General features: G+C 37.4%; 1 protein-coding gene across 1 annotated transcript; it reads right to left on the bottom strand.

The window, feature by feature from the left end:
• Nucleotides 1-732: 732 nt before the first annotated feature.
• NGLY1 (N-glycanase 1) lies at nucleotides 733-22,164 on the bottom strand. The gene is made up of 12 exons (XM_039706977.1): nucleotides 21,971-22,164; nucleotides 20,673-20,787; nucleotides 18,428-18,670; nucleotides 14,912-15,071; nucleotides 11,477-11,699; nucleotides 10,631-10,752; nucleotides 10,072-10,217; nucleotides 9,781-9,891; nucleotides 7,348-7,512; nucleotides 5,897-6,085; nucleotides 2,604-2,781; nucleotides 733-2,167 (listed from the first exon to the last, which is right to left on the bottom strand). Exons 1-12 carry the CDS (start codon nucleotides 22,147-22,149, stop codon nucleotides 1,992-1,994), a joined length of 2,007 nt encoding a protein of 668 aa, XP_039562911.1. The 5' UTR covers nucleotides 22,150-22,164; the 3' UTR covers nucleotides 733-1,991.
• Between the last annotated feature and the right edge of the window lie 1,569 nt (nucleotides 22,165-23,733).

Raw genomic sequence — 23,733 nt, 5'->3', positions numbered from 1 at the left:
CTGGCAAGGCATTTTTCCATCTTTTTAATTCATTCAAACTATTTAAAAATGGACTTCAATTACTTTACTGTTTGAAATTATCTACAGCTATTACTCTTCCCCCAGAGATTCTTACCAAAATTATGAGAAAATTACTTTGACTTAATATTTTTAAATATACTTTGCCTTCTTGTTTCACATTACCAGATGCAGTTAAGGAATTCTGCAATTCCTCAAGGTCCTCTAAGTACTACACTACAAAAAAAATTTCTGCTTTAAAGCAGTAACTTTTTCAGCTATCAAAATATTAAGTGGAAACACTTTTGTTGATTGGTGGCACCTGAGTTGTCTTCCTTTTTTCTTACAAGGTAGTACCCATATTCACCTAAAATATTCTTCTGTTGGGTTCCCACTCAAAATTTCAGAAAAAGTGTTTAACTGAAACCAAATGCAGAAGTTTTAAATGGAGACTGGCAAATTCACTTTGCGTTAGTCAAGCACTGATAAACACCCTTCCAGTGTATACAATACAATAAGTACCCTGTCACTCTGTTTATCTGTGTTATGGGGGAGACTCCTCTAATTCCCCTCATAAACTGTCCATTTATATTCTGAAGCAAAGTATATAATCCATCACCATTGTTCTGTCACTTCTGAGCTGCCATAATCTACTATTTTTAAAGATTCCTCTGTTCACTGTGCATATGCAGTTTTCTAATAAAATCTGAATAGTTTTATATTTGCTTAGATTTGTTGAAAGGTCAGCAAACATTTATTTCAACATAAATTATTTTCGACAAACACTTCAAATCAATACAGAGGTTGGAAAGATCAGAAAAAGGAAGAAAAACTTTAAAAACACTGATCTTGAGAGCATCATCCTTAATTCTCACTTATTTAAAAATAAAACCATAGTTTGAACTTTGCATTTTAGTTCTATATTAGAATATCTCTTGTATAATCCAGGTAAGGCCTTCCTCACATTCTGATAAAGACCATCTAATCTGAACATTCACTCCATGTTTTATTCATAGCACTGCAACATCTGATGTCTCCTGGATAGAATTTTTTATTATATTGACTGAAAATAAATTTAAACACTGAATTAATTGAACAGAAAAAAATGTATATACTTTAACATCAAATTTGGGAAGAGTATTTAAAGCAAGTCAAGACAACAGCTTAAAAGGATTTCAACCTACATGCCTAACTTTTAAAAGATTTATTAAGCAAATCCGAATTAATATCATTAAAAGTATTTATAATGAATAACCTATTTTTTCATAGAAAAAAATATGATGTTCTTACTCAGTTTTAAGCCTCAATTTCATAAACACAGGCTATGACAATTTTAGGGAGATAATGAACACTTCTTTCAAAATGAGGTTATTTTCCCAGCAACCACCATGCTTCCAAATAGCTCTAGGTATTAAACAGAGGTTTAATACTTAGACATCTAACAAGGCAATTTTGAAGCAATATTGAAATTAACTTATTCCGGATACTACACAAAATCAAATTTTTAAAGAAATGTCTAAATTCTCTAACATCATTTAAAATATTTCAAAATCATCAGAAGCATCTGTTATAATTGGAAAACAGAATTCAATCTGTTTTAATCTACTTTTTCCCAGTAGACTATAAAAACAAAAAAAAAAACAACCAGCAAGCCAATCCCAAAACTCCAAATTAAAATCAATTACAATTGCTTTGTGCTTCTATGATCACGTTTTGCTTCTTAAAAATTGTTTCCTTTTCATCGTAAAGTTTAAGAAAAGGGTACTTTATGGTTTAATCCCTTAATTTTTGTGTTTGTTTTTACAGCAAAGATGTTTTCATTGTAATGTTTACCTATTCAATACACGTGCAGTTTCAAGTTGGTTTAATGGAAGCAGTGAAACAGGAAATAATCTGCCAACAGGATGAAGAGGAATTGCCAAGCAAATCTTCATGTTGTATCCATGGTATAACGTCTTCAAGGAATCCAAAGTACATTTCTGCAGCTCAGATTCTCAGAGGTCACTGAGTTTTATCATTATCTCCAAGCCATTTTCCCCACATCCTGTCAAGCTCTCTCTAAACAGCTGTGTGTGTTGCCATGCAGCTTCACCATCCCCTCCATTTAGAACCGCTTCCAACATAACCTCCGTTGCTCCAGAAAAATCTGAATAGGAGCAAAGATTTTTATCTATTGGAGGAAAAGAGATAAAATTCAGTAAGCCACAGCTCCAGACAGTATATAATAATAGAGTGCACGTCAAAAATGCTAAGTTGTAATGGATGTTTAATGATCTCAGTTGCAACTACTCAGATTCATTTGCCACCCAGACACAGAAGCATCTATCCTTCCTAGTAAAGCACAAGTATCTTGTATTCACTCTGTGTTCTTGCTTGCCTTGCTCTGTTGCAGGTAGGGCTGTGTATATTAATAAAACTGAGTTTTATACCAGCTTTAATTAAATGCACAGTATTTTCTTGACCTTGCTAAGAAACACTGTTGGAAAAGTAAAGAATGTTCATATTTTGTTTTTAGTGTTTGCACAGTACTCTCTCCATATAAACTATTTATTTCCAGTAACACCTCTGCTACATTATATAATTCATTATTTAAATTCCACACTTACCTCCTATCAGAGCAATTTCCGCTGTAGGAGAGTGAAGTCTCCACTGTATTCTTCCACTCTGAAATGTTTGACTGCTTGTCCTAACAGAAATGTTATCTATTTTTAGACCGACTGACTTGCACTCAAACTTCCAACTGATGGAAGCAGAGGATGACCCCTCTTTTCGGGCTAAATAAACCTATACAGAAAGGAGACAACCAGCATGTCAAAAACTGAGACAGCCAACACACATCAAATTAATCCTCATAACAAGGACAAAAATCTTAGGACAACACACTTTTATTCTTTGTCAAGCCTCTGAACCTTTAAAACTGTACAAGGTACAATTTTATATAAAAAACCTCTTTCTTCATGCCTAAGTATATTCCACAGTTAGGTAACTGTACATGTTCACTGCCCCTTGCTAGGGAACTAAACTATTTCAACATCCATAGTAAAGTTCAAGCCACAAAAACACCTAAAGATTATAATTTTTTAAAGAAGGAGAATCCAGGGTCTTTTTAAAAGCACATATCACTTCAGTTATTCAGTATTGTTGATGAAAAGAACAGTGCAATCAGTAGCTTCTTCAGCTGTGGCTGCATACTGCTTCTCCTAGGACTCGATGTGCCTCAGTTAAAGCAAATCATACATGCCAGCCATTTATAAATCCCATTTTAGCATTATTTGACCTGTTACAACTTTGTATAATTTAATTTAGTCCCAATGCTGTCCTGAACTTCACCTAGCTGAACAGCCACGCTCACATATTAACATTCATTCAAGTTACTATGAACCCTCTCAAGAATTTGGGCACAAGTGCCTGACAGTTCTTTCAAGTCCAACATCTATCATCAGCAAACCTAAATAACAGAACACTACAGATTAAAGAGTCCAAATGACCACGATCCTTTTGGAATCCTGAATTAATAAAAATTCTGTCATGTCCAAGCTTCTGATTAATATCATATTGAGTGGACTTAGTCAGCTCTTCATTTTTTAATCTTGAGAGAACAAACCAGAATAAAATGATAATACAACACAGCAGTTTGTTTTACTAAACATCCCACCCTAATATAGAAATGTAATTGACAGAATGTTAAACAAAATTTTAGTGTTACTATTTTCACATTGAAGAAAGCTCAAAACCCCTAAAGTTGTGAGGTCTTACACTGAAGATCACCTATGAAAATGTAATGATTTAAGCTGTTTTCATCTGAATGTAATTCCAATGTTCATTAAGGTGCTGACCTTCACACATTTTAACTATCTCAGCCAGTTCTAGCAAGAGCTTTCCCTTGATCAGATCCTACTGAACTGCTGTATTTGAGTAAGGAAGCCAAAATACCCCATTAAATACTACTTGGTTGAAATGCTTTTGAAAAAGCCTCAAACATTAGTCTGTTTCATCTTTCATGATAATATCCAAACACTTAATCAGAAAAAAAGAATTTAAAGTTTTCTTTTGTGTGTTTTTGACTTTCCTCTAGTATTTTTGACTTTCCTCTAACTTTCAAACTCAGTTGTTTTGTTTCTACTGTTATTTGAAAAAATGTCTGAATTCAGAGGAAAAACCTAACTAACCAACCAACTCATTCAAATTCTCTTCCAGTGCAGCAATTGTTCTGGAAAACAAGCCTTTCACAAGTCCATGGATTGCAGATCTATAGGTTCTTACACTATTACTATCACCTACTGTGGTCTGCCAGTTTGAGTCCTGGATACCAGGTTGTCTCTGGGTAATCTGAAACAATCTGTGGTTTGCACCTGTTTGCATTGTGTACCATAAAACCAAGTGGTTATTTTCTGTTACTCTTCATCTAATACTTACAGATACACTTTCCGTGGCTTTTAGATTTAAATGCTTTTCCATTCATCACATGATAAATGTTAACTAAGTATTACTGTAAAGGTTCCTTTGGCTTTTAAGTTCTGGGACAGCTGCTGAATCAAACTCCAAAGCGGCATCTTGTACGAAAAGAAAAGGCAAACCTCAAACAACCTTTCCCTCTGCTGTTATCTCCCATTATACAAACAGCACCCAAAGGAAAAGTGATTTTAAATTCTAAGATTCTTACACACTTTCTGCAGGATGCAAATCTGCAGAACTAACATTACCCACAAGTCTGAGAGAGACCTGGAGTCATAGCTACTAATTTCTCAACACCATCATCTCATCCTTTTGAGGTGTTACTGAATACAAGGGTAAATGAAGTCTTTTTGCCTGGTTTAATAAATCAGTCCCACCCTGTCTTATGTGATAAGTAGAGCTGAGAAAAATTGTAGTTTAGCTTCAGCACAAGGACAGCATGTTTCTCGCAAAAGTGAGGCAGAATTGCAAACATAATATAGTATCAGATTTTTAGCAGATCCTGGGGAAGCAGAGAACATCTGTTCCTTACTCTGAGTTTTTGTTATTTCTCTTTTACTATTAAGTGTGACATCTTGTGTACTATTCCCCCGTTTCTTTCCTTACTCTCTGTCTTTAGGGCAGCATAGACTATTCAAGTAATTCCCCCACTGCATTTTGCAAGTCAGTTATGTACAGATCCAGGAGAGAAAATCTCAAGAGGCAGATACATACTTGGCTTCATTTTTATCAAAGGGAAGCTAGAAGAACATTTGGTCAGAGAGTCTTCAGACTACTAAAATGACAGAGGAAAAAGGCAGTAACATGCTCTAGTCCCTGACAAGAATGTTCAGCTGCACAGTTGGTTGCTGTGGTGGGAAAAAGCTGTTTGCTAGTACATGACCCCTTCCCACTCCACAGGTAGCAATTATCTTAGATTTAGAGCCTATGACTCGTGTTGCTCAGTCCTGACACTAGGGAAGGATTCTGGGCAGGGTATCCAATATTCTGGATCACTGACAGGTTTTTGTCTTTTTATAGATGAAATTGTATTATTTAGGATGACAATTTCTTCCTTTGGCTGTACATAAAAGCGATCTAATACTATAAAACTATTCTTAAAAAAACAAACACCCTGTTTTATTTTGAGACAAGTACTGCTTTTCAATAAAGCAGCATTTTCCCACAAGCCTAAGAAGGAAGCCATTTTACAAATTTGGCGTTCTGGCAAGAATTTTACCTACCTGCAGAGAATTCAATCATCCTTTCTGAAAGACAAGTTAAATTTATTTCTAATTTCTTGGCAATCTTACTGAATCTTAACAACAGCATTTACTAACATCAGCTAAATTCTATGGGCACCAAGAGAGGTTTTGAATCCAAACATTGGCAAGGGTTTTCTGTTTTACTGGAGTTATCATAATTTTACTGTACATTACAGGCTTTTAATAATTGCTATTCTTACCATTTTCCAATCTGTTTCAACCTTTCTGCAAATAGATTCTGCCTTCCAAACACCTGCTTCCCAGCCACTTATTTTTTCATTGTTATTGGAAATGCGTGTATAACTATCATCTATTACATTGTAGACGAGATGGAACAGTTTAGATGTCTTCTCCTTTTCAGAGGGAATAAAAACTACTTCTTTTCTTTTCTGAAAAAAAGCCAAAACATACAAGCACCTTAATTCCCCAATGCCTAAATTCCCTTAAGACTATATTACTTCTAAACAGTAGGTCACAGTTTTGCAATTCAGTTTTGCTTCCAAGTGAAAAAAACCCAAGTTTTTTTAAAAAGAGGTCATGCACAAAACTTTTAAATCAGTTCCTACAGCACAGTTGCAGCTTTTCCAGAAGAGAGGAGTAATTTTATTTTTAAAATTTTCCAATAGTTACTTTTAGAAGTAATTTTTCACAAACTAACATGAAAGACTATCATTTAAGTAAGAAATTAGTGTTTCAGAAAATTTATATGTTGAGTACGTTGCTTGTACAGTGAATAAGTAAATGGTTATTTTGAATAGCAAACCTGTGACACCCACATAAAGGTTTGTTTGTGTATGCCAGTTTACAAATCAACTTCAAAAAACTTAAAAGTACAAACTTTGTAACTTCACAGTATTACTTTAAAAAAAAGTCATTGTTCTTATGAGTTTCAGAAATTAAGTCTTCCAAACAACAGAGAACTGCAATAAACAATTAGTTTCTCAAACTAAGATAATCTCTTAAGAAGCTCATTACTTTCACTTAACTGTTTCTGTTCAGGACAGTTAAACATTTCACATGCTGGCATTGGTACAAAACTGAGGTCACATCTTTGCATCCTGACACAAGCTAAATATTATTATGGTTCAGGGAAACCGTATCTTAGCAAAGAAGTCAAGCCTTGCTTTTGGAAACAGTAAACAAATACTGATGTGAAAATCAATAAAGCTTATTATTTAAGAGATTGCTTAATTTACACAATTGTAATTGCTCCCTCATTTTATTAACAAAAATAGTTGGCCAAAACCTACTATTGGTTAAGATCTGGAAGTAACTAATAATACAAACACAAAAATTTTTTACAATTTTCCCAAATTTTTTCAACTAAAAAATACAGAACTTTATAGTTCTGTCAAACTACCTAACTTAAATGAAAAAAGTATTTTAACTTTTAAGAACAAAACACGCTTTATATCAAGAAGTCCCAAACATTATTAGAATCCAGAGACCACCATCAATTCTCAGAAATTACTTGTGGACCTCTACTGAATTCACATCAAACTTTCACCTCATGTTTTCACAAGATTCACTTGTTTGAGCTGAATCTGGCTAGCTACCATGAAGTGTCTTTTTTTGTTTGTTTTTACAGACCACGAACACAAAGCCTCAGTTAGCTACGTCTAAGATGGTCATCAGTGTAAAAGTTAAATACCTCTGGACCAATTTCACCTCTGGCTACTCGCCAAGCCATTGAGCCTGATGTCCTTCCACCATATTCTCCAGGTTTAGGTGTTTTAGGAGAAATAAACTCAACAAGCTCCACAATAGTCCTTTCCAGGAGCTCTTTTTTTCTATTTTCTGACAAAGACTTTTGTCTCTGAAAAAAGACATTTAGGAAAAAAGAAAACATTCAGAAAAAAATGGTATTTGTAATTCTGCTCTAGAGTGACACCAACAGGGAAAAATAGAATTGAAAAATGGATTAGCATTTAAAGTCTAGACTGATTGTTAGAAACATTCATCTTATACCACTGACACAAATACAAACCAGTCATAAGCACACAGTTATGTGACAGCAGTGCTTTCTCTAGGAACTTGTGGGCACTATGTGGAATTCTTTTAAAATAATGTTTGTGCTTCGTTTTTAATACATTTATTTGGACAATAAATTTGGACAATAAAACACTTCCATAACAGTTTTTATAGCTACTCATATGTATACTGTACCATAGCCATTCTCAATATTATTTGAAGGAAAGAGAAGGCAAGAATCATTTGTGGTCAAATTTTTCTTCTCTAAGGTGGAATGGTTTGGTTGGCAACAGTTTTGGTTTTGTGAGTAAGCCCAAACAAAAATCTTTGAAAGCATTATTTCACTGATTTAGTCATAAACAAACCATTGCATCTGTTTTTCAGATGTCAGAAAATTAAGAAAACCTTAGTTCCAGAAAAATTAGTGAAAAGCAAAAAAATTACATGTCTTTGCCTACATGAATAGAACTATGAGCAATTTTTGGTAAACAACTTCTAAAAATTTTATTGAGGTGTTAGTATTTTGTCTACATTATCTTCATATCAAATATACAAATCTGGAATGTGAAGCCTTTCGTTTCTTTAACTGTGGATAAACCCGCATAGGGCTGAAAAATGTTCAACATTGAGTATGTAAATTATTACACACATCTTTTTTTCCAGTTTGGTCATCATCCAAGGCATGCATACTCAGCTCACTGGGACCTGAAACTTGAGGCTGATAAGCATTTCAATTATCTCAAAGGCAGTTCTGACCCCAGCAAGTTTTGTGTAATCTCAAAAAATTCTTTTGTGAGATTACACAAAAGAAACATTTGAAGACTTTTTTTGTTCCAGACAACAATGTGGAACTGTATAAAGGGAAGCAGATACAGAGAAATTATGAGAAACAGCTCCAGCTGAATAAATTCCAGATGCCAAATAGCAGTTCTGACACAGCACGGGAGGGGAAACACACCTCTGCTTGTGTTGATGGATGACAACCAGTGGTTGCAGCAGTTTTCCATGAAACATCAGGCCTACCTGAGTCTAACAGTTGCCCTGACACTTAGGATATCCCTATGCAGCACTGCTGATCTTGCCCCAGCTCAGAGGAAGCTTGATATGGTTTATCCTAAATTAACAACACCAATCCACAATTTCCTTTAAACACTTTGATGCTCTGGTTACTCTTCTCTGTGCTCCGCTCCGTGACTCTTAATTTTTCACTGCTGTTAAAATTATTTCAAACATTGGTCTCAAAAGTATTAGTCCAGCTCAGTTATTCACAGTCTTAATGTATGGCTATAACTCTCAAGCCAGCAGGCCTCAGAAAAAGCATAATCTGTTTTTAAGTCATCAGCTGTATACTACATTGGAACTAAGGTTTCCATGCATGGGAAGGGAGGACAAAATGGAAACCTCAAGATGGTTAAAAGTTTTTATGGTATTCTAGTATATTGAATCAAGTTCATGGTGTCCCAGGTAGAGACTGGAAAAAGCTTAGCAGAGAAGTTCTGCAACCATGACATGCAGGTGCAAATGGCTCCTTGTATTTTGGGGATGTTAAACATGAACAGTGTAAATACATGTGGCTCTGAGTCAAAGCTCTGCTGATGGTATCAACACCTTTTGGAAGTCATGGAAACAGCCCAGGAATCACTCCTCTCACTTCCTAGAGCTTGTAAAAAGTCATTGAAAGAAAATCAAACCTGCATTTCTTACAACAGTAAATGCCACTGTTTTCAAGTTATAGCAGTCCTGATGTGGAAAACATTCAGTCACCCTGAAGGAGTCCACATAGTTACTAAGGAGTTGCAGTTTACTCCCAGCAAGTATAAGTCTGCTCCAAAGTCCCTAAGAAAAACAATAGATACACACACATCTGTGTATGTAAGAGATAATTATGATAATAATCTCACATACCTTTATTTATCTTATTTCTCATAAGTTCAGAACTGTGACTGATTTGTATGAATTCAGGTTAAAATGGGTAATTAACAGCATTTTTTACTATCCATGGTGCATGGATATTCCTGTGAGGTTACCAAATGCATTCCTTTGCTTGAGGACTTCACATTCTGCAGATACTTGTGTTTCAGTGTCAGAAACCCACTGAAGAAAAGTGACATACCGTTCTATTTAGTGCATTAATTGTCTCTCGCAGCGTAGCTTCGCTGAGTGCCGTCCTTCTAGAGAGTACTTCTTCATGTTTACAGCTGTATCTCCAGGTGACATCTACCACCTCAAGCACAAGTGGAAGAAAATAAAGCAACCAAAAATTTCCACGTATCTTGCTTCATTTAAAGAGGCTAGTAATAAAAATATGCTTTTCTACAATAATTCTGAAAACCACACCAAGGTGGAATACATTGCATGCTTCCTTCAGGGCAAGTTTGTTTATTCTTAGCATCATTACTCCTACCTCATCTTTGGAGAATGCAATTATGTAGGAGAGCTTCTTTCCCCAGCCAGTTTCATAGAGAAGAGGCTTATCACAGACATTTTCACAAGGATCACAGTGAAGCCATCTTTTCTGGGATGAAGAATATACTTCAGTCCACACATGATCTATGTAACAAAAGTCAAGAATAAACAATGACTTATAAAGATAGGGCCTCTATTCTAATCTTGCAGAATATTGTAACTTTTTCCAATTTATTAAATGAAGGAACGGGTGAAAGAACATGCTTTCTGTTCATCTACATATAGAAACATTACCAAAGCTTCCCCTTCCTTATGATCACAGTCCCTTACATTCAGCTAAAGATTGTATCATTCCAAAGTCAGTCATCTAATCTTACTTGCAGAGCTGTATTTCATCTTAGCAGGCAAAACAGGAAATTGAATGTATATTGTCTTTGTAAGCTGACTGCATAACTACACACACTGCCTGATGGCTAATGTGATCTGAGAGACATAAAATGCACAACCTCCTTTTGCACAGCTTTGTATTAACGTTACAATACTCCAGATACTGATACCTGTATGGTCCCAGACGTATCTTGCTTCAAACCCTACAGCTCTGCAGCACAGTGTAAAACAGTTGGCCCACTCGCCACAGCGTCCACGTCTGGTTTCCAGAAGTTTTTCAGGGTTGTTATACCTACAGGAGAAAAACAACACAAAACAAGAACAATTGAAAATACATTTCCCTTTTCAGAAACCTTTACATCGTGTTCTGATGATCTGAACAGACTTCAGTATCAATCAGTCCACAGAAGATAATGGAAATAATTGCTGTACTGCACAAAGTACATCTAAGCAGAATGATACCTCAACTCACATGACTCCATCATATATTTATAGCAGCAGAGAAATGAATCTGGTTAAGTTTTCAAAATTGATTTAGACATCTTAAAATATGACTTTTATCCTGGTCCTTTAAGTACTTAGCAAAATGTCTAAATGTCACAAAAGTATAAATAAATTGTACATTTGCTCTTCTGCTACAGACTCAGCAAAATACGTATCTTACACTGTGATTTCCCGCAGAAGTGAAGTTCTCTGCAATAACAAAACACTACCTACATATAGTTGCCAGTATTAACATATTTTATTTAGAAGCTGTAGTTCATCAAATTAAAATTAAAAATCCCCAAACAAGCCAGACAAGTATTCAGAACAAGTCCACATAAGAGAAAGCACATATTGTTTTTAAAAATCTCAGTTCTTGCAGAGAAATTGCTGATTCATCAAACATTCTATTTTGTTAGTTAAAAAGAGCTTCTCTATTCTCTGAACAAACAACTTCTCACCTGTTCACCAAATGCACAAATACAAAGCTGTTTCTTGAAAGAAAAAAAGAGAGCAAGTTTCTGTATGCTCACCTTGGGAATCTATTACAGAGCTGACACTGGTTGCAGTAATGGTTTTCCACTCGACTGGCATCCCACCTTAGATCATCATCAGTAGGCAACAGGTAGTCACTTTTAGGTTCTGTCTGCCCACCACACCTGCTGCAAGGAAGACTATTTACCCAATGAAAAAAGGAAGTCTTAAACCAGTCCAAAAGCTCCAACAATAAGAAGTCCTCTTCATTCACATGTGCACCTGTAAAATTTATACAATACCCAGTTAGTTCAAATGGAAAAGTAATTTAGTTCAACTTGACAGTGACTATGCAAATTAGCATCTCTGGGCCTTTTTATATATTTTAATGCACTTTTAAATATAAAAAACATATTAAAAAGCTTTGTGTATTACTTAAACACATACAAAAAAGAAAATCTAAATTGCCAAGACAGAGTAAGTTCAAACTTAAGAACAAAAAACTGCAGTCCTAAATATTACAGCTAGAATGAGATTAAGAAATTGCTCAGAAAAACAAGTCAGATCTATATTTCAGCCTGGTGAAATTCCTGATGCCCTTCATACTCTTCCAGGACTTGGGAACAGAGAGTTAATTACTTTTCTGCTCCAAAATATTTTCCTATTCTTAGCTATTAAACTAGGAAAAACAATTGCTCTGATTTCAAAATACCAAAGAACCAAAGACACTGGCAACAATCTGAACAACCATGTGTACAGGCCTTCTATAAACAGACCTACAATGACAGCTTAATTATTGTAGAAAATATGTATATATCATGCAAACATGTTGAGTTTGTTCTAATTTCAGCAAATAAACACCTTTCTCAGCTTACCCAAGAGAGAGACAAGATGTCTTGTTTTCTACTCTAGTTGATTTCACAACACCAGATTCTTCTGGCCCATTTTCCTGCTTACAACAGGAGTTAGAATCTACTTACATATTCTCACTGTTCTGACACCTGGAAAGAGCCCCATTTTACCTAAAAAAACAAATCTAAAAATCCAGCTTTTCAAGAAAGAACCATTCGTTTAAACGCCTTAGAATCTTTAAATGCACATCCTGTTACAATGTGCAGAGAGAGACTCTTCCTCCTCAGATGCATAAACATTCAAATAATTCTTCCTAATAACTTTATCACCTAGGCCACATGGCAATCATAGGTATTACTGCCTGATTATTTTTATTCACTACAGATTTTATTCTACTCACAGTGCAGACAGGTTTGACTACTGAATATTAACATATAAAATAAATTAGTGAAAATGCTGCTAAAAGGAAATTGAAGGCAGTTGCACTAAAAGTTTATGCACTAGCTCCTTTGTCAGGATGGTGAAAAAAAACAACCTTAAGATGCCTATTTAAGCTCATTTCACATCTTGCTCTGAAGCTGCAGCCATCCTTGGTACAAAAGACTCTGTAGGAGCACTAATGCCATTAAACACACATTGCCAAGACCATGACGTGCATGGGAAGAGATCATCTGTTAATGAAAGCAAGAATACCTGACTTACAGTAAAATTTCCATTTTTACTCATGTATGTGGAAAGCCTTTGTACTGGAACACTCAAGGAAAGTCTTACTGTTTACAAAATGGATATGCTTGTGTATTCAAACTTTTTGCTAAAAGCTGAATGAGAGGACTTCAAGCACAGGCCATACTCTCTTTGCCTGGATAACAACATTCAAACTAGAATCCATCTCTGAAAATATGATTGCTACGCTATAAACATTCTTCCCTTGATTTGCAAAATAAATACATCATTAAAACATCACATGGAAAATGTGATTTATTTGAACAGAAAACAGTTGGCTGTGACACACAGTTATTTTTGACTGTTCAGTCTATCTTTCTAATGAAATATGGCAAAGGGAAATAATAAAATCAAAGCTACAATTTTCATCAAATTAGTGTTATCTTCCCAGTATAGTCTTTATGAGCCAAAAATGCTTATTATGTGTTGCAAGGCCTACCCTAAAAACAAGTGTCCCCCAGCACTAAGTATTTATTCCCAGAGGTGGCAGTCTTAATGCAGCAAGACAGAAACTAAAAAAGCTGAAAGCCAATTATCCAAACATCTCACATACAGTGCATTCGAAAACAAATGTTTCTAGAAAGCTCTTGAAAAATGCTTTCAAGCTGTCACAATCCGAAACAGTGGAATTCCATCCCTTCGCCTTTATTTGTATCTAAATTAAGGTCTGGAAGCCATTTTGACTAAATCAGCCTGATGGTTTGGGAAGAGGCACCCAGGACACTATTCTCCCTCTTCCTCTCCCTTTTTAAACAATGTGTGCAGTAGTATTACAACAGATTCTAAGAGCAAGATTTGTTCTTTATTTTTCCCTTTTTATAAAGAAATTTCATAGCTGTAATTTATTACTGCTAAGTCTCTTTTCGCCACTGTACTGTCCCATGCTGCTGAATGAGAATGCTTTGTGCTTGTTCATGTGGTTTCTTACTTCCCAATACAGCTTTATAAAATAAATAAAATTACTAAGAAAATCCACTGTCAAAAATTTCCTTAATGCCAAGGGCACAATTATGTATTACCGTGTGGCTGTATGAGACACCACAAAGTAATTTATTAAAAAACCACGTGAAGAGATTATTTTTGGTTTGCAAACCAACAGCACTCCTATAAAGTTAGCAGAAGTGCTTGAAACAGTCTTCTATCAAAGATTCACGGTGAAGAAGACTTTTTTGTTTCAATATGGTCTTGGCATTCTAGTTTTACAAATATTTGTCTTATAGAAGCAACATTTCACTATACAACTGAAACAAAACTAAAACCATCATCTGAAAATAGATATATGTCATTTTAACTGACAGAAACTTCATACATTCAAAGCAAATTCACATTTGGAAGACAATATAAATTTTAAACACTGATGCCACAAATAGTTATGCCTACATTTTATATCTAGCTCCATGAGAAATAGGGAATAACCCTATTCATTTCAGCTTTAGGAAGGAAAGTGATCATTTATTTCTATCAGGTTACATCTTGGAAATATCTCATTCCAAATCTCACCAATATCACTTTAAAAAAGAGAAGTGGTATTTAAAAATTATATTCTGAATTTAGAACTGTAGTACATACAGGAAAATTGCACTCTGAGAATTTCATAACAATGACTACTTGAACAAGAAGCTCCCCTCTTCTTCTTGTAACTATTTCACTTGAGATTCAAGGAATGCAACTTTTTTTCCCCAGTGCTTTTTTCTACAAATTCAGAAATTAAGAGTCCAAAATTTCTACATAAAAGCTGTAAAAGACGGATGACATAAGCAAAATAAAAATAAGAGAGTAGTAAATTAAGAAGAAGGCAATTCCAATTTAGAAACAGCATGTGGAACCTGCAGACATATGACCAAACACACACTGACAATGCATGGTATGTTTGAAAGAACATTTCTACTTTCATACACACTTCAACTTGGCAGCCTTACCTTTGTCCAGTTTTGTAGCTTGTGCTAGCTTTTTCTGAGCCTTGCTTTTCAATTCCTGGAGGGGAATTGCAGCCAGTGCTTTCTGCTGAATAGAAGGATTCTCATACATCAATACAAGCCCCTCAAATTTTGTTTGAAGTGTTTTCAAGATATTTGCAGCCTGCAAAAGGATTTTAAGTCACAAGATTTATGAACTTTCACCTTCAGGCAGAATAACCAAGCTCTCTTATTTTAGTTTAAGTCAGCCATAATTCTATGTTGATATTTACATTATATATTTATTTGCAGGTGAAATGTTTATTTGCAAAGATATCAATAAGAACTGAAGACATCACCACCCAAACTGTAAAGCCAGTCTTGTCATCTCTGAGCATTCTGAATGGTGTCTTGAGTGAAAAGTCAACTAACTTAGGGAGAAAATTGTTTCCCATTAGAGATGTCTTTAAAAGTCTTTGCCTTCTCTTCCCCACCTAATCCCCCCCAACCTCTCTTTTATACACCTTTTACCCAAAACCCACAAAAAGACATTTAATCACTTATTTTCTGGACACTGCTACACTGGTTTGTAGAACTAAATTACTGATGAATTCTGCTTACTATTTCTTATTCACGAATGTTGCTTGTCTGTTCCTACTTCCTTCTTTTAGAGATACTCTGATAGAGGTTTGTATAGACAGCCCAGTAACCACCCACTGAACCACCCAATCTGTTTCAGTAGCAACTGGATAAAAGAACTAGATTTTTTTAGTCAGTTATCCTACGTGTCACCTAGAGGCACATTGCACCCAATAAGGTACACACAAATACTAAAACTAACAACTGAAGTTAATAATAACGACGTTGGTAGCTGAGCAAACTAGTTGCTCCCATTTAAAAGGGAACAATACAGAAAGTGAGATGGGATTTTGAAAGTAAGAGTCTGGCATATTTTTGGGGGAAGCCTGTGGCACTGCTAAATTACCTTTTCTCTATTGCTACATCATGTTTCAGCCTTTAGCCTTGTTAACTACCATTTTAATTTAATCAAAAATGCAATGCTTGCCTGAGAGGCTTGCAACAAATGCAGTATCATACACCCAGTGTGAGAACTCCTCAGAAGAAAACTTCTTTTAAAGGAGCACTCAAATTACAAGTGATTGTTTCAATGCTGTTACAGTACTTCAGGATCAGTCCTTAATTTTCATAACTGCTAATACAGAACAGAGCTTGTTTTGCTTTTCCTGGAGCTCATCAGCTGTAGGTAACTGGTTTAATATCATAAACTCCATTGTGCCCAGATTCACTTTAATGCAAGTTGAAAGGAAGAAATAAGGGGCATTAGACACTGCCAAAGGCCTTAAGACCTTCATGGTCCATCAGCTTCCTGAAAGGGTATGCAGGGATATTGCTCAGCACAACAGGAAGTCTCTCAGACTCTTTGACTACATAGGTTTCTGATGCAAAACCATCAGTGCTACAGTAGTGCTTAATCTGCTTTATAAAAGCCACTGTATGAAGTGTTATGCAAACATTTAATCACAGAAGCCAGGTGAACCTCGCTGCAGTTCTAAGTTTGGATACACCTTTCCTCCTGTAATCACTACGCCATTCAGGAAGGGATCAGAATCCACCCACCAGAATTAACAACTAGCCATAGCTCTCCTTTTCCTAAGTCTCAAGAATATTTTATGACGAGAAATGCAGAAGAAAACAATGAGGCAAATTAATGGTGAGCTAGGTTCCTAGAACTGTGTATTTACGAATATTCCTCTGTTCTTTCAAGGAAGCTGCTTTTCCCTGCATTTACCAGGCCTCCTATGAATGACAGGTGAAACACATAGGCAAGAAAAAAATGCTTGCACAACAGAAACAACTCTAAATCTCTCTGACATCTGTCAGCAGTGCATACAATGATAATACAACTAAAACTGCAGCATACTCACTGGAAAACAAACACCCCACTGCTGTGCAAGCAAAATGGCCAAGTCACTGCCAGACTTCCTTCCAATCAATTCAGACTATAAAGACCAAATTCAATGGCTCAGAGACTTATCAGTATAGTTCCCTGTAGAGATCAGCTACATACAGTATTCTAAGAGAGTGAAAACACTGCATTAGTAATGCCTCTAAATAGTAATAAGTTTGGTCCCACCACCCAGGCATGGAAAATGAAGTTTTAGACAAATGGAACCACAACTCTGATGGCCAGTGTATGTTGGGGCAGAATAAGTAGAAATGGAAGGATTAACCTCAGAATACATTGTGTTAACATTGAGCAACATAGTTGTCACTGCAGGTTCAACTTTTAAAGCTCCCCTAAGCAGTACAGCAGCAGCAAATCACTCTACAGGTTTCACAATCACTTCTAACCACCACTGCAGAAGTGGCTGAAACAGTAAAAATCTAGAAGCAGGCCAAAAAGCCAACCCAGAAACCTCCAAACAAAGTAAAACAAATCCAGTCAGCATATTTTAGAGGCAACTACTGCCATGCTAACATAATTAGATGGAAAGTCTCAATACAACATGCCTACAACAGTGGCTTTCCCAAAAGACCTTTTGTGTCAGGATGAGTCATTCAGTGCTCTCTACCCGCAAAAGCCATCACTCCAAATAACGTTTTGCCATTTCTCATTCACTCACTTGGGTAGGCATTGGGAAGAAACAGTATGTCATAGTTCATATCCAACAATATACTGATAATATAATACAAAATATGCAAATTGTGTTTAAGGATGCACGGGAAGTGAGCTTTTGGAAGGATACAACTTACACCAACTTTGAGATTAAAGTGACACTGGTTCTAGGAGGAAAAACTCTTCAGAAAGTTAAACCAAAGCATCCTTAAAAGCTTCTATCAAGAGGCATAACTTAATTTTTCAAAGTTGTATGAGATGCTGATTCTTCTCCCATCAGGCCAGTTAACATCAGATGAAAGGACTCTGCTCTGTCTTGATCAGGAACTTCATCTCAACTTCTTGGACAGGGAAACTTAGCCTAGATGACTATAAATTTATCCTTGTCTGGCTAAAATTCTGTTTTTAATGACAGGCACATGTGAAAAAATAAAACCCTCTTCACAGGCTATACGGAGATCATAATGCAAGAACCAAGACACCAACAATTATAAGCAAGTTATGCTCCTTTTCTTCTGCTGGCTCTCAAACACCAAACATAACCCTAGTCTTAGCTTCGCACTCTCCCCCTTGTTCCCCATCTTGCTGTTCCTTTTCAATACATATCAGCTTTTTCCCTTGACACCCTGATCAACAGAATATTCATGGACATCTTCAACAAAACCTCTTGCTAATATGTTGTTTATAGCACATTTCACCCTTAAGAAGTATGTAAACTGAAGAAAACATTCAGAAACCTTCAGAAACCACTGAGGGAAGAAATGTCTAGTCTAACCTTCTTAAGCAAGATTAGCTGTGTGGTCAGACTCATTTTCTCTGAGCATTTAACTGTCCTAACAGCTAAGTCTTCAATCTTTATATGCAAGACTAACGAGCCTATGAAGTTTGCAGATTATAATTACCATTTCAAGAGATTGCACAAGTGATGTTTCTGGCTGCTGACGGGCAGGGGCAAAACCAGAGCCAACAGGTCTCGAAGGTCGTTGTGCAGCTGTCTGAGTGCTGCTGACAGTTTCAGAGGATCCTGATCTGTGGATTTGGTTTGACTCATTCAGTCTGCTACTCCTCTCTCCAGCAATCAAGTCTCTGATTTTACGTAGCTGCTCAATTGAAGCTTCCTTAGGGAAAACCAGGTGAGTTTCTCCCTGAAATTTAGACAAGTGAATTCAGCAGTTAATGCAGGTCTAAACTGGTCAACGATCTGTAGTTAGAGCTGAAGAATTTACTGGAAGTTAGGCTCCTAAGGTTTGGCAGGATTCAGCTTTTTAGATTCGGTCCCTTACAGCAGAAGCCTGAAGTCTCTCAGTTTCAGAAGCCTACCAGATAAAGAACCTAGAGTCAATCTAGAGAAAGAGGGCTCCTAAAAACATGCTTTGGTTAGTAACTTATTTTGTGGAGCCATTCATGGGCTATGTAGTTATGGTTTGGCACAGAAAGCAGCAACAACAGAAATGAACAATTAATGCTCAGCTCAGCACTCACAGTACAGCAATGAAATCCTAGGCAACACAGGATGACATCCAATGTTGAGGGAAGAAGCCCCTAGAACAGCATCTGCTGGAAATTCTCATACATACTGGTATCTTTTATGTTGAAGTTTTAAGTTTTCAGATAGGTAATAATACTTTTATTACAACTGGTACCTGGGTTGATTTCTGGTAGCATAACAAGAGATGAGTAATTATGACAAAATCAAATATTTGTGTACTTAACATAAAGGAACAGGTTACTAAAAAAATGGATATCCTGAAGCAGTCAAACTTTAACAGTTTCAGTTTCTACCACTGCAGCACTTCCACTTATGAAGGTAACTTGTAACCTACAGTTACTTGAGGTCACACATCACTGCAGATGGAGACTTCGTGTTAACACTTAAAATCACCACAGAACTAAATGGAATGTATCAATCCATTATCAAGCAGAAACAAAAGAGGGAACAATAATAGCCATGCAGTTGAAGAGAAGTTTGTGAGCTCCAGCTTTGACTAACACAGTAACTGTAAGACTGAGGCAGCACACTGTCAGAGACCTGCCCTTAGCTACACCACCCACCTCCTGGCTGAAATACACCATTAAAAGTCTCCTGAGCACAAGCATGAGAATAAATCCACAAACTGTTTCTCTCTCTGCAGTCACCACTACTTTCAGTACCCTTTTTCTTTTAATTAGAAAATTACAGTAATTAACTTTACCCAAAGAGAAGGTCTCATGACAGCTGGACCTAAGTAACACAATGTACATACCCATAGAGTTTGTGGCATCAAACAGACAAATTAAAGCAAAGCAAGAGCTTTGCACCGTTAAACAAGAGCTGGGTTTTTAGACCAGCTTTCCAGTAATTATAAAAACTGCTTCTAGTTTAACAAGCTTTGGCAGTTAAAGTTCCACCAAGACAGGGACCACCTCAGAACACAAGGCAATCTTTGAAATGCATCCTTTGACTGCAACAGAATCAAGATTCACTCCACACTATTTTAGGAAAACATTTCATAACTTTTAAAAATGGGTTTTGAAGGACTCACCCTCCTACTACTACTTGAACAGTCAGTCTATTGCCCTTCACTGCTGTCATGACAACACCAGTACTTGTGCAGCTGCACTGTGAATTGGTCGAAAAACATTTCTGGTTTTGTTTTGGAAGATTAAGTTTTCATCAGATCAGCTTCCCTAATCTAAATCACTACAGGGCCCTACTAATGGTAGGAACATGAAGAAGAGCAGGGCTTTTCAAATTTTTTTTCTCTCTCTTTAAAATGCCAGATTCAACACTCATTTATAATGTCTGATGTTCACCAAACAGAGGATTACTACAAAGAGAAGGGGTTTCCACCCTGCTTCCCAACACTTCCTTTGTGCCAGCATGGACATGTACCCAGCCATTCAGTAAACCAGCAGTGCCTGAGCACCAAAAAAAAAAAATACAAAAAAAAAATCTTGTTATACATTAGATTTGCTCACCATTTTTCTGAAGCAGCAACATCTAAATTCTGTGCTGGCTAGCTACAGATATTTGCAGACAAAGACTGAAAGCACCAACTGCCCTGAAATCTACTGCCTTGCAACTAGAGAAGCAGAAAAAAAATTTCCAATTTTAAATTTTACCATGTAAACAGACGAAGATACCTGAAGTTACTACATTATACTCACCTCTTGAAACCCCATCTCAAATAAACACTCAACAGCTCCTCTGACTGGCAACAGCCTTGTGGAGAATGCTGGATTCCCAATTCGAATTAATCTGTATTTTTCCTCATAGGGATTCCTGAACAAATTGAAAGTTATAATTATATCTGCAAATGAAGTAGACACTTAAAAGCTGGGTAACTGCACTATAAATTTTTTTTTAAAAGTTTAGTTTCATTTACATCACTTAGTCAAAACCTACATAAAACTTTGACTTTATAAATGCTTTTTTGTACTTAGTTCTGAGTTACCAACTGGTGCTAAAGTCTAGCTTACAATTTATATTCATGAATTCATGTTTTGTAGTCATACCGAGCAGGGCTAAGTCTGTAGTGACATTTAGAGACAACTTCACATCCCCTTATACCTATATATATGTCATTGATCTGACATTGAACCTGTCAGATCAATGCTGGATGGCTTGGGTCCCACGGCTAAGTCTGTAGTGACATTTAGAGACAACTTCACATCCCCTTATACCCGGTGCATTCTAATTGAACCCAAACAGATCAATGCTGGATGGCTTGGGTCCCATCACAGAAGCTGTGCTAAACTGCCTGGTACTTGAGTGGAACGACTGTGATCTCTGTACTACCTCTCAGTTCCTCTTTCAACTCCTTTAATAACCTTTTTCTTTAAAAGAAGCCAGCCCGGGACTCGCCCTTCTCTGTCCACAGCAGCTTTAACAAGTGGCTGAGGAGCCAGACGCAGACAGGGAGGGGCACCCATGCACCTCGAGCTGCCAGAAGGCATCAAGGTCAACCACACGTACTGGCGAGTATGTGCACCCTGCGCAGCCACCTGGCAGAAATTCAGCTACAATTAACTTTTGGTACCAACCGTGCCAAGTCAGAAGCATAGGACAAGCAAAAAAATAGAATTAAAAAAATGAAATTAAGTCAAAATGAAGTAAAAATTAAGTTTAAAACAAGTTAAATTACTTGCTGTGCAGCCACTTTTTTTAGGTAGTTCAATACCCACCTAAGGTGGAAAATCAAGAATAAGGCATCGTTTTCTGATTAATACACAAACTCCTAAACTTTCAAAACAAACCAACCAGCAATAAATAAAGAAACAGAAACCCAGAACACTACACCTCTGTTAATGCAAGCAACATTAATTTTAAAACGACGACAAAACCACGCGAGACGCTTCCGAGCTCCGGCATTACACAACAGAACCGAAGGCGCCGCGCGGAGCCGGGAGCGGCCGGCGGGACCCTGTGGCACCGCCCGCCGACCGAGGGCGGCGACCCCGCTCACCGGAGGATGTTGTCAGCGTAAGTGAGGAGCAGCCGCGAGGCCTCCAGGAAGATCTCCCGCCTGTTCTGGCACAGCTCGCTCACGGCGGGGGAGCCCGGCGAGGACGAGAGCCCCAGCGCGGCCGCCATCGCTGCCTGCCCGCCCCCCGCTCCGCGCCGCGCCGGCTGCGCCAGGCGCATGCGCTGTGCCAGCACCGAGGTCGCCGCCCTCAGCCGGGCAGCGCCGCCCGCCGCATGCACGGGAAGAACGATGACAGCACTAGAACCCCGTGCCCACAGCCGGCGCGTTTGGGGGACTTTAAAGGGCTCCCCTTAAAGAGTTCAGTCCTGACCCCGCACCCCCCTGGGCAGCGGGACCTCCCGGCCACACCGGGCTCTGTGTCCCAAAGCAGCTTCTTTCACATAGTGTGCAAGGCGCCAATCCACGCCCAAGGTCGAGGTATTTGATTTGTTTGCGGATCTGCGCAGTAAGGGGTGCGCAAGGCCAGCAGGATGACTACCAAAATGTATCACTGTTTATACATTCTAGCAAACAAAGGCATTAATGTTCATTGGATACAAGTTACACAGTTCTCTTACTAATAAACATGCTATCTTCTGTTGGCTAAATGATTCCCTTACTTTTTATGCTGATTAGGCCACAGGCCCACTTTTTCTCTCCAGTCGATGGCTGCAAACTCCCCCTGCCAGAATTACCTTTTATCCAGTCAGAGCTGGTCCCAGCACTGCTGCTGAGTTGGCTTTGCTAGTTTCTTCCTTATCTTGGGAGTTCTGCCAAATGGCCTTGTGTCCAATAAATTCCTCATTCTTTGTGCCCACTGAGAGTGGTATATCCTTCTTCCCAAGCTTTGTAAACCTCCACCTCTTTGAGGAGTGATTTCACTGAAACACAAAAAAAAGCAATTCTGCCAACAAGCAATTTGTCTTGCTAACACCTGGACATAACTTAGAGTTTGATTAAATCTCCTTTCTGGTTGATTGAGTTTGAAAGTGCACAAAGATCAAAGAACATAATTTCTAAATAAAATGTTTACCTATTCCATATTTTTGGAACATGGGGAGCCCTTTGGCAGGCAGTAACGTCATTAAGGATATAGATCCCCTTTTGTACTGCCCTGGTTTGACGGTACTGAGGGTGCCACACCTCCACGCTCACCAGGGCTGCCCAAGCAGGAATGTCACTGCAGTGACTTGCCCTCACCGCCACATCTGCCCTGCACTACCCACAGTCCATCCCAGAGAAGAAAAAAAAAAAACAAAAAACAACCCTAATCTTTTTCTTCTAAACATCTAAAAAAAAAAAAAAACCAACAACAACAACAACAAAACAACCCTAATCTTTTTCTTCTAAATGTCCGGTTTGTGCTGCTACTGAAAGAACTGTGGTGAAGAACCTTGGGCACGAAGACCTGTGGAGATTAGCTTTATTAGGAATGCAGATTTAAAGAGTTCCAAGCAACAGACGTCTTTAAAATTCAAGCTGCCTTCTGATTTTGTAGGTGATATTACACAACGGCTCTGCTGCCTGCTTCTGACAGGTCACTGCTCAGCTTCTATGACTTTTTAAGAGTGGAACATATCCCTCACAAGCACTGAGATTTAACACAGGGTAGTTCACTTTTGCTGAGATTACATTTATTATTCTTACTGGCATAGTTTAAGTGTTACTATTTCAGTCCTCAGGAACTGGTACCAAAGTAATAAAATTTTAACTTAAAATGATGCCATATTCCTTGGCTGCTACTTCAGCTTTTAATTTCCTTT

The sequence above is a fragment of the Passer montanus genome, unplaced genomic scaffold (assembly GCF_014805655.1).
Source record: "Passer montanus isolate IOZ18808 unplaced genomic scaffold, ASM1480565v1 scaffold10, whole genome shotgun sequence".
NCBI lineage: Eukaryota > Metazoa > Chordata > Aves > Passeriformes > Passeridae > Passer > Passer montanus.
This window is presented reverse-complemented; position numbering and strand designations above follow the sequence as displayed.

What these genes read in the sequence shown, in the direction of transcription:
- NGLY1 (XM_039706977.1), bottom strand. Translation starts at nt 22,149, where the DNA reads ATGCGCCTGGCGCAGCCGGCGCGGCGCGGAGCGGGGGGCGGGCAGGCA. An exon ending in ATACGTCTGGGACCATACAG is followed by an intron (nt 10,218 to 10,630) that starts GTATCAGTATCT and finishes TTTGTTACATAG; the next exon opens with ATCATGTGTGGACTGAAGTA. An exon ending in GGAAATTGCTCTGATAGGAG is followed by an intron (nt 2,168 to 2,603) that starts GTAAGTGTGGAA and finishes TTCCTCCAATAG; the next exon opens with ATAAAAATCTTTGCTCCTAT.